Raw genomic sequence first — 11,761 nt, 5'->3', positions numbered from 1 at the left:
GAAGGTGAACGCAATGGAAGTTGTTTTGACAAGTTCAAAGAGTTCTAAAAGAACCAAAGAGAATTTTCTCTCACAAAATTATGAATGAAATTTGTAATGTTTTTTTTTTTTTAATAAGCTAGTGGTTATTTAAGTACAAAGAGGTCCATGAATTTGGTAGCTAGAAAATTCCCAAATATGCCTAGGATTTGCAGATAGCTAGAAAAGGAAAAATAAAATATCCTAACTTGAATTCTAAAAATTGAATCCGATATTTCCTAAAATCATGCCTACCCCAAAAAATTAAAAGGAAACAAGGGAATTTTGAATTCCTTCCTTCCCCGTACAATTCGAAAATTAAAATATAATAATAAATAAATAAAAGTAATTTAGCTATCTTAAAAGATTGCTTTAAATTTAGCCAATCATTCTTCTTGATGAATCAAAATTGGGAAATTACCAATTTAGAAAACTTCACTCAATCCACGCAATTTATGAATTGTTCTCTTTAAGGGATTCTTCTAGATTATTCAAAAGCTTGAATCATGGAAATCCAGCCTTGTGGAACATGTGGAGCATCTTCCTTGGGTCTCCACGAATTCACCTCAGCCCAAATGTTTTGAATCAGTCCATTGAGCCTTGAACTTTTTAGCTCGAGCCCTTGTAACCGGACCAACTAGAACTTGAATAGAATCTGCATTCCATTTGTTAGTTGTGCCCTCATTATTACCCTTCCAGTGGTTTCTTAGTTTTTTAGATTGTGTCATTGCCTTATTATTATCACAAAAAAAAAAAAAAAAAAAAAAATCATGGTTGATATAGCTAAGGGTATTAAGAACTTTCCAAGCCAAATGACTTCCTTTTCAGCTTTAGAAACTACATTATACTTGACTTCTCTAGTTGGGATAGCAATACAAGATTGCTTCACACTTCTCCAACTAATAGCCATATAACCTAAAGTGAACACAAAATCGAAAGTAAATTGATGAGAATCCTTACTAGATTGAAAGTCTAAATTTGTGTACCCAATGGATACCAACTTGTCACTATAAAACATAAACATATAATCTCTCATTCTCCTCAGATACTTAGAGTATATTCTTTACTATTATTCAATGCTTTGGGCCTAGATTAGTTGATATCTACTCACCATCCATACAACAAAGCAAATATCTGGTTTAGTACATAGCATCACATACATGAGGCTACCCGTTGTTGAAGTATAGGGTATTGCCTTCATACGCTCTTTCTCCTTAAGCATCTTAGGACACTGTTCTTGAGAAAAAGGAACTTCATGTCTAAAGGGTAGGAAATCCTTTTTAGAATCCTACATCGGATACTTGACTAAAAACTTGTTAATATAGATGGCTAAAGATAATGAAAACTTCCTATTCTTATGATCCCTTAAGACCTTAATCCTAGGAATATGCTATGCTTCTCCCAGATTTTTCATTTAAAATTGAGTAGACAACCAGATTTTGACTAATGATAATAACCTTACATCATTCCCAATGAGTAAAATGTCATCAACATACAAGATCATGAAAACCACCATGATTCCCTGGACCTTCTTGTATACACAATGCTCGTCCTCTTTTTCACCAAATTCAAAGGTTTTGATCACCTAATCAAGATGCTTGTTCCATAAGTGAGATACTTTCTTTAATTCATAAATGGATTCATGCAACTTGCACACCAAATGCTCTTGGTCCTTTACTATGAAACCATCTAGTTACATCATTTAAATGGTCTCATCGAGATAGTAATTAAAGAATGCTTTCTTAACATCTATTTGTCATGTCTCATAATTGAGATGTGTTGTAATGAATTGGAGTGTTTTCATATATTTGAGCATGGCTGCCAACGAAAACATTTCATCATAATTAAAACTAAGTTTCTGATTATAAACTTCGTTATAAGCCTAACTTCTATGTATCAACCTTTCTATTTACTCATCTTTTCTTCTTGTAGACCCACATGCACCTTATGGGTTTTGTCTCTCCAAGTGCTTTTACAAGCTCCCAAAATTTGTTAGAATGCATAGATTCTAACTTTATGTCCATAGCTCTTAACCAAAAAAATGCATCAACATCACTCACTGTTTCATCATAATCTGTAGGATAGATATGTTCTTATGGAATTATCTTAAAAGACTCTCCCTAATACATTAATCAATCTAGTTATACAAAAGCCCCACTATATCGAGGCATTGGTATTATATGACATTCACACAATACCAAAAAAATACTATGAATCAAACTTACTTGACATGTATTTTGCACCTCAATCATATCGAAGTGCCTTAAGGTGTTTACCTAATTACTTTTTATCTCTCCTTAAATTCTTTGAATTTTGTTCAATACATTAAATTTCCTATGCATAAGGTAAACATAACCATACCTACAGTAATCATTAGTAAAGGTGATGAAATACCCATACCCTCCATGTGTATGGAAATTAAAGAGTCCACACACATCAGTATACCCTAACTTCAAACATTCTCTTATTCTAACCCCTTCAGCAATAAAGGGTATATTGGTTATTTAAATTAGTATGGAAAAAAAAAAAAAACTCCTCACTTGGTAACATTGATGTCAAGGAACTTGGTTATACACTTAACTTAAATATGAAGTTGTAGAATCACCTAAAGTAGTCTTATTTGTATAATCTAAGGGTTAAAATGAAAAAGGTATGTTAATCATTACCTTAGGAAACTTTCCAAGTTTAAAGTAAGGTGATAATTATAGACGGTCACCTATTAATAAGAATCATGACCTGTCTAAAGTAGTCTTGATCTTTATGATACTTTGATACCTCACATAGATATATGTAATATATGAGAGCACCACATTATTACTAAACTTATCAACTTGCCTTTAAATGCTCAAACTCAAAGTAATGCACAAGTTTTTTAAATTGTTATGGAAATCATGTCTTACAATCCAATCACCCTCATTCCCACTATAAAGAAACTAACTAAACCTAATTATGTTGCTGGAAAAGAAACATAGATATAGTACTCAAAGTAAAAGAGCCAAAATGGGTAACTCAGGAGTTTACTCCAATTCCTAATGAATATTCCTCACAAGAAGATAAGGATGCTCATTATAAGTGGCAAAAGGCAAATGAAAAGGTCAAATATATCATACTTGGTTCTTTAGACAATGTGTTACAATAGCGATACATGTTTATTGACACTACTTATAAGATTCTCTTGAGTCTGCAAGAAATGTTTGGTGACAAAGGTAGGTAAGCTAAACAGATTGCCCTTAAAGATTATTATGAACACTAAGATGACAGAAGGAACTTCCTTTAATGATCATATGATTTCATTTTTTAATGAGATGGAGATCCTTGGAGTTGATATCGATGGTGAGGCCAAGGTTGACATAATCCTAAAGACTTTATCGGATTCCTTCAGGCGGTTCAAGCTCAACTATTCCATGAATAAGATGTTGATGAACTTACCAAAGTTGATGAGGATACTTCATATGGCTATGAGGATTCTCAAGGATCAAAGGGATGATCATTTGGAAGTCTAGGATATTTCAAGTTCTTTTAACAGGAAGATGAAGAAGAAGAATTTCAAAAAAAAACTAAATAAGGAAAGTCCAAGGCTAGGAAAGGAAATAGCAAAAGTAAAGGGTAAGTGTTTCCTTTATGGCAAGAAGGGTCATTGGAAAAAGGAATGCCTTGACTATTTAAAGAAAAAGAAAGGTACACTTTATTCACTTTATTCACTTTACTTGAGTCTTGATTAGTGGTGGATTCCACTAACTTTAGTGGATAGATTACAAGGTCATTGACTACATTTGTAACTCTTTATAAGGATTTCAACTAAGAGAAGGTTGAATGAAGGGGACATGTACTTGACTTTAGGTTTTGATGCAAGGAGAGTTGTGCACACTGTTAGACATGTTACCTAAGTATTAGATAATAAGAGTCATCCAAAACTCAAGGATTGTCTTTATATGCCTAAGTTTAAAAAGAATCTCATTTTAGCTCCTAATCTAAATAAAAGCAATTATTCTGTTCATTTCAATAAAGAAGTTTAGATCAAAAAGAATAATTTATTAGTTCATGCCCATTTGTTGACAATTTATACTGTATCACTCCCTCTTCTATCTCACCATGTGTTGAGAATTATGAAGTCTCGTTAAAAAGGAAAATACCTAACACTAATCAAACTTACTTATGACATCTTCACTTAGGTCATATTAATCTAAATAAAATCCAAAAACTAGTTAATCCTAGAACATTATACTCTCTGTTTCTATAGTAAAAGAATGAGACTTGATATGAAAACAACTACAAGAACTTTCAATACAAGAACAATTTCTTCCAAAAAGAAATTGATGAAAAGTTATAAAGATTGATAAAAAGTTAATCATTAGGAAAATAATTACCAATCCACTTTCTATTATATTATGTATACATGAACAAAACATAGTCTTAGTTTAATTATAACTCCTACACATTTTACACTATTATAAATATTTAATTCTCTAAAAACTACATTTTCAACATGGATTAGAGAATTTTACAGAGTAATTAAAAACTGAGATTTGGAAAATGGTAAACAAAAAGCTTCTTGTAAAATTTGAGAGAATAATAGGGAAAGAAAATGGTGAGGAAAAATAGAAGAAAGGAAAAAGTAAATGACAATAAAAATAAATAAATTTAAGTTAATAAATTAATTTTATATGTTATTTTCAACTCTTATATAAAGATTAGGTAATTCTAAAATTATTTTTAATTATTTTAATTATATTCCCATTTTTTCATATTTTTCATCATAAAACCAAATATGAGAAAATTATTTTTCTTAAAATATATTTTGGTTACCAAAAAATAATGAGAAAAAAAATATATAAAAGAAAATAATTTTCTCATGTCTAATTTTACCATGAAATATACTCCATATATATATATATATATATATATATATTCAAATTATTTAATTTTTACATAGAAAATTTAAAATAATTAAAATGATTTTAACACTCAAAAAACTATTAAAAACAGAAAATGAGGTTTTCTCATAAAACATTTTTTAATTATTTTTTTTTTTCACTTATCTTTAAAAATTATCTTTAAAATAATTATACAAATATATAAAAAAAATAAAATTGGATATAAAAATTATTTTTAAAACATATTTAAAAATATTAAAAACAAACTTTTATTTTACAAAACATCAAAGAACAATTTTTAAAAATTGTTCTTGAAAATAAACATTTTTTAAAGTTATTTTCGAAAACAATTAGTAAGGCCTAACATTTTAAATAATCAAATTATTTAGTATTGAAAACTGAATAATGTGATAGAATAATCTGAACATCCTCAGAACGGAGTTCCGAGAGCCCACCGCGACCATCCACTGAGGTAAAGTGCCTTCAAAGGATAAGAACGCATTCACCACAATGAATGAAGGTTGAAGCTTAGTTTGTTTGCTAGTAGTCATTACAACAGCCCAACAGAGCCTGAACATCAAAACTGCATGGTAAGTTTCCCACATGCTTTGCTCCATACTAATACCTGTTAACGTCAGTCACCAGCATGCTGATATAGGCTAGAAATTTCCTGTATTTTTTTCCCTTTTTTTTTTATCAAGGAAATCAACCAATTACATATTTGGTGTGAGGTCCTAATAATACAAGATGTACATTCAATCAAAATCTATACAAAAATTACATTACTCTTTTTCTTCTCCAAAGGCTTCAAAAAAAGCCATGAGGCTGTAATTCCCCCCTCCCTGTTATTAATAATTGGCCACTTCAATTAGCATCAAGACTACCTACACCTGCTACTTTTAATCAAGAAAATTAGCATCATCAGCAGCAAGAAAGGGTGATTCAGAGAGTCGTGTTGCTTCTGCAATTCTAAGTGCCATTGCGGCTCTATACGTTGCCAAATCTGCATTCTCCATATGAGACTGAGCTCTTCGACGCTTGCGAATAGCTAATTCCACTGATTTGTCGAGTGAGTCTCTGGCTTCTTGGGCTTTCAACTTGGCACTTGTTTCATCAATTGCCTTTCGTTGAGCTGCCAAGGCTGCATATCCACTGAACATGAGATACAGTTTTGTGATGAATAGAAGTGCCAAATATCAAAGTTTTGACACTTAATGAACAATGCATCAAATTACTCCATGGGTATGGTTTTGCAATAAAAAATTAAACCTACAAAACATCACAAACCTATACCCAGAACCACTATATAGGTGTGAGAGAGCAAACTCATCTGCAATGACATAGGCAGGGTCAACCCAACTTTGGTGGGATATAATATAGTAAGAAAACTAAATTTTTCCCCCTCCAAGTAAACCAAATGATTATTCTTGTACAAAGCTCAACCAAAACAAAAAAGAATCAAAACCAAGTAGCAACCTGTTAAAGATAGAAAATTAATCAAAAACCAAAAGGAACAGAATAAAAGCAAAAACTGGTCAAAGTGAAGGAAATGGCCAAAATCAGCCGAGTAGGTAATAAATCCCTCCTGATTCATGTCCTCCTCAAACAACATGCCAGAATGCAGAAAAAGTGGCAGAGCTGGTTAGATCTGCTTAAAATTGCCTTTACAGTTGTCAGCACCACAATTTTTCAAGATCATCAATTTTCTAAGATACTAAAACAGAATTTGAATGACTTTAATGAGATCCAATTCCCAAGAAGCTTGTAGGCATGTTAAAAAAAAAAAAAGCACCATGTCAAGAAATACCTATTTAAAAAAAGAAGAAGCAGAATTTGAATAACTTATAGGCCTAATAAGTTTAATGAGATCATCAATTTACCTATCAAAAAAAAAAAAAGGAACAACTCTGTTTTATCACTCATATTTCACAAGCTAAAGCATCGCCAAGAAATACAATATTAATAACAAGATGACACCATGTCTTATACAATATATTACCAACCAACAGTGAAGACTATTCATAAACAAAACTAAGTTATTTATCTTTTAAAAATAAATTCCCAATATCTGTTTATTATCTTTCCACTGGTGTCATAAACACATAAAAAGGAACATTCATAAAAGTCAAATAAGCTGCAAGCCTGAAAGCACATACCTTGCATGACATTTTGTTGTTTGCCTCTTCCAAATTTGCCCGCCTGTCGGCTGAATGATCTTTTCTTACGCAGAACAGGCTTTGGAATCAGCTGAGCTTTCCTTGGGTGATGACCCTGTAGGAAGTACCATCCATGTTCATCAGCTACCTCAATGGTTAAACAGTATGAAATGTTACCACAAACCCAAAATAGCATTGTACACCTACCAAAATATTTAAAAAGAAAAATAAAAATGAAAAAGAAGGGAGCAAGGAAAAAATAAAAGGGAGACCCACTTTCCAATGAGAGCAAAAAAATAAAGAGGGGGGGTGTTAAATATAAGAATTCAATTTAAAATAGCTGATAACATATATCAAAGTTCTGACTTTTGTACACATCCTGAACCTCTTTAAGATAAATAATGAAACACTTCCTTCCTAGCCTATGTTCTGTTCAGTGGGTTCACATTACCCACGTCAGAACTCATTAACTCAATGATGATGATAGAGGGTTGCTGGAGCTGGAAGCATGATTCACATATTTTAGCTCAACTTTGATTGAAGTTTTTTCTTTGAGAATATCTCTGAAAAGAAGGCAATATATCAATATATCAAAAATCTTTCAAATTCATCAACTGAGCATATCCCTTATAGCATACATAATGTAAAGCACTTTGGCAGTAAAAAAATACTTTCAGGTAATAAAAAGGTTGCACCAAATGAGGTCTAAAAGGCTTAAAAGATTCATAACATATAAAAGTTGCTAAAAGAATCATCCACTAAGTTGTATAGATAGAATTTCCAAGGAAAACTAAAGAAACAAAACAGTTCCTTACAGTAAAAGATGCTTCAACAGAATGGATGGATTCCTATCAAATGCTTAAAATCCAATGCACCAATAAAAGATTAAAGTGTAGGGCTAAATAAAAAGGGAACACATGGCATCTAAACTGGAGAGGGGGCATTTCATTTCAGATCAATGAAAACAGAAGACAATAAGACTCTTGTAAAGATAATCAGCAATCTACACATGATAGTGATCTAAAATAGGACAATCTGAGAACTCATACATAAGCACAAATATTTATATTGCCCCTACATCTAAAAACCACCAAGACACAATCCATTGCCACTGCCCAAATCAGGAGCTCATGTGTGGTAAATATCCATAAAAGTGAAATAAAAATATCGTCAAATACAAATAGTGCACAGAATGAGATTTCTAAAGCATGACCCCTTACCTGGAAAACCCTAACTAGTGATCCACGTTTTCGCTTCCTTTTTTTCATCCAATAACCATACACACATGCTATGGCTTCCCTGCTACCTAGGTCCACACAAAGATCAGCAGCTCCATTCGCATCAGGGTAATCATCTGGACTACAGTACACAGCCTTCTCAAATGCATCCACCATCAATTCAAAATCCTCCTCTGAAACATGACCATGAAGATCATTCTCAGCATGAAACTCACTGTTGAGCTTCTTTAGCCACTCCTCATCTTCAGAATCCATATCATAACTTGCAGTCGTCTTTGCCATAGCTCTTGACACCTCATCATTCTTCAAAGTAATATATGTATCTGGTCGGGAAAAGGGGTCGCCCTTATAATCCCCATAGTCTGTTACTTCATGGACCCCAGGCACAGGGATGATCTTAACACTGGGAGCCTCCACATTGCGATCACAACATTCCTTATAAAGTTCCTTGAAAATCATCCAGTCCTGTCGATTGGGAAACTCTAGCTTCCAACCATCTTCACCATTCCATATCATGGCATGGGTGTGACGATTGGAAGCATACCTCATATCTTTTTCTGCCTTGTGGCTATATTTCATTGACCCATCTTTCTTGACTGCAATAAACCACTCTTTGGAAGCAGAGACTTCCAACATAACATTGGCTCCATTTTCCCTGAAACATCTGTCTGATTCCACAATCAATATATTGGCAGAGCAGCACATTGAATCTATTTCCTCTTTCACCACCACCGAGGTCGATTTCAGTTCCCTGATGTTTGTTGCAGAAGCATGCCGAGCTGACCTCCTAAGCTCCTGATTATACACTACAGAAGAAAATGGAATTCCCTTATTCCTATTGGTTATGAAATCAGAAACTAAAGCTCCATTAGATTTGTGTATGCCAACCAATGAAGGATTTCTAACTCTCCTTGACCTCTGTGAACTCCTTCTCTTCTGAATACTGCGAGAATTCACACCGTTCCTCCACTGTGCATTTCGACCAGAAAATCTAGAGGTTCCAATAGTTGGTTGTAACATCCTCCTCTTCCCAGAATTATCATTTTCCAAAGTGATTGATTTGCTTCCAAAATGATCTTTCTTGGAAGGGATGCATAACAGGTTTTCTTCGCTGTCAATAGGTTCTTCACCATTTGAACACAAACTCATTGAGTTATTTACAAGAACAAATGGCAGACACCCAAATCTAAGAAGCATACTTGAATGCAAATACATAAAACAGGAGGGAACTGCAGAAAAATCCACAGAAAACAATGGTATAAACCTCCTGGCCCCAAAAATCTTGCAAATTCCAAAGCTTCTAGCACAAGGAGGATCCTGAAGGCAAAATAAAGAAAGATAAAAATTAATGACACAATAAAAAAGGATACTATCTAATGCACAGAAAAAGACCATAAAAATAAAACCATCTAATATCATAATCAAGTAAGATACGACAAAGGCTCTTAAAAACCCATAAAAATAAAGCCATTTATTGTCATAACTCATGATCGAATAAAATACTGTCTAAGGCATTGAAAACACCATAAAAGCAAAACCATCTAATTTTAGTTTTGGCATCCATGGAAATTCATCACAAATAATGGGTCATTAGAAAATAAATAATAGAACCCTTTGTTTGTTAGGGGAAAAAAAAATGAAAGCTGTCCATCAAAACTGGCACCATTCCATAGAACCCAAATTCCATCACTCCCATTTATCTTTCGAGGCCTCACTATAAATGATATGGATTTGTATTTCCACAAACAGAATGCACTAGAGCAAAACGATTTAATCTCCATCATCAGTGGAAAGAGATAGACTCACTGGAAAACAAAATCAGAAGATTCCATTATAAGATAACAACCACCACTCACCCGCAAGAATCGAACGCCATGTGAAGAGAAAGCATCCATCATAGGCTCCCACGTCAAGAACTCATAGAGGCCCCATAATCTCACTCTGCTTCTCCGCATGTAACCCAAAATCGAATTCAAAAAACTAGTAAAACGACACCGTCCACTACGAGAAGAATCAATAACGACAGTAACCATTTCAACGCAGACATACCCTCCCTCCTCGCTCTCTTCCATCCTTTTCCTTCGCTGCTTTCGACTGAATCGAATTCCAAACCTTTTATCCTCGAACCCTCTCTTCTTCCCCGGAGAAAGCAACGATTTTGAATCCGATCTCTTCGTCCTCCTACTATAAACAATGCCCCACCGGCTATAGTCACTACCTTGATCATCTCCACACTTTCCCGCCACATTTCTCGATTCGGAAACCGCCACTTCTGCGTCCACATCATCCACTTCTTGCTTCGAATTAACCTCATGCCACCCATTCTCCTTCAACCCACCACCACCGCCGGCACCACCACCGCCGGCACCACCGCCGCCACCGCCGGAGTTGTGGAGAAGCCGGAACCAGTCGGCATCTCTAGTGAGCTTGCCCTCGCCAGAGTCTGGCCACAGCCGCCTCCCCGACCTCAAAACCCTAGCTCCACCGGCGGCACCCTTGGCCGCCGTCTTCGGCACGAACACCCTCGTGGTCCGTCGCATACCAACCGACGGCATCGCCGTGCGGCCGCGAACGGGAGCAGCAACAGCAACACGGGCCTCGATCTCCCCCGGTGACTCAGTGAGTTGACTCGCCGACTCGGTCCGGAATCCGAACTCACTGCATGTTCTCATAATCGGGCATCACATAAAGAATCGCCCAAGAATCGGCCATATCGAGACAATAACAAGAACAACAACAACAACAACAACAATAACTCTAAAAATCTAAGATCTCCTACTACACGAATCCATATACGTCAGATCTAACATTCCACGATTTTCTCCCTATAGAAAACAGATCGAAGAGTGAGAAAGCAGAGAGAAGGCGAAGAAGGGAGTTGAAGAGGGAAGTTTTCTAGGGTTTATGCCAAAAATCACTGGCGGAGAAACGAGAAAGAGAAACCACTGTAAAGACTTCTGGGAGCCGTTGGATGGGAAATGGACGGCTGGGATTAAATGAATGGCCGAAACTGGTTCGAGGGCGATTCTGAAACCTAGAGATAGAGCGAGGGGATATTTTTGGGATTCTTAACACTGTGTTTCTGGCGAAAAGACAGAAATAGTCCTGGTGCGGGCAGAGCCTTGAAGGGCAATTTAGACCGTTTGGTGGGGGGATTATGTTTATTCAGGTAGAGTGAAGATGGTAATTGTGGGTTGGAAAAGCGGCGTCAATATCTCCGAAATTTTGGAAACTCGAAGGGACTGAGCCCCAGTTTTCCATCACCAGGTTTATTTATTCTTTCCTCAATTTTTTTTTCTTTTCCTTTTTTTCTTTTTTCTTATTCATAAAATGAAATAAATATTTATAATTACCAATAATGGCTAAACTAATACAATGATTTGACACCCTTCTTGCATGGGTATTATTTCTATATCTATATTAAATGAACCAAAATCTAAAATTAATTTTTTATATCTATATTATTAGTATTTGT

At 34.8% G+C, this 11,761-nt stretch overlaps 1 protein-coding gene across 3 annotated transcripts; it reads right to left on the bottom strand.

The window, feature by feature from the left end:
* Positions 1-5,471: 5,471 nt before the first annotated feature.
* Positions 5,472-11,432, bottom strand: LOC117928584. Of its 3 annotated transcripts, none has more exons than XM_034848500.1 (4): positions 10,143-11,429; positions 8,269-9,603; positions 7,049-7,163; positions 5,472-6,033 (listed from the first exon to the last, which is right to left on the bottom strand). In XM_034848500.1, exons 1-4 carry the CDS (start codon positions 10,956-10,958, stop codon positions 5,792-5,794), a joined length of 2,508 nt encoding a protein of 835 aa, XP_034704391.1. In that variant the 5' UTR covers positions 10,959-11,429; the 3' UTR covers positions 5,472-5,791. The 3 variants fall into 3 exon arrangements, with proteins under 3 accessions (XP_034704391.1, XP_034704392.1, XP_034704393.1); XM_034848501.1 differs by having other exon boundaries at positions 5,899-6,044; positions 10,143-11,431; XM_034848502.1 differs by lacking the exons at positions 5,472-6,033; positions 7,049-7,163 and adding an exon at positions 7,374-7,611 and having other exon boundaries at positions 10,143-11,432.
* Between the last annotated feature and the right edge of the window lie 329 nt (positions 11,433-11,761).

Source organism: Vitis riparia, chromosome 13 (genome assembly GCF_004353265.1).
Source record: "Vitis riparia cultivar Riparia Gloire de Montpellier isolate 1030 chromosome 13, EGFV_Vit.rip_1.0, whole genome shotgun sequence".
NCBI lineage: Eukaryota > Viridiplantae > Streptophyta > Magnoliopsida > Vitales > Vitaceae > Vitis > Vitis riparia.
The sequence above is the reverse complement of the archived record's forward strand: the minus strand, read 5'-3'. Positions and strand labels throughout refer to the sequence as shown.

Excerpts from the sequence above, each read along its gene's own strand:
- LOC117928584 (XM_034848500.1), bottom strand. The coding sequence starts at position 10,958 with ATGAGAACATGCAGTGAGTTCGGATTCCGGACCGAGTCGGCGAGTCAA. Across the intron at positions 9,604-10,142 it reads ATGGCGTTCGATTCTTGCGG|GATCCTCCTTGTGCTAGAAG; the intron begins GTGAGTGGTGGT and ends TTTTGCCTTCAG. Across the intron at positions 7,164-8,268 it reads CACTAGTTAGGGTTTTCCAG|GGTCATCACCCAAGGAAAGC; the intron begins GTAAGGGGTCAT and ends TACTTCCTACAG.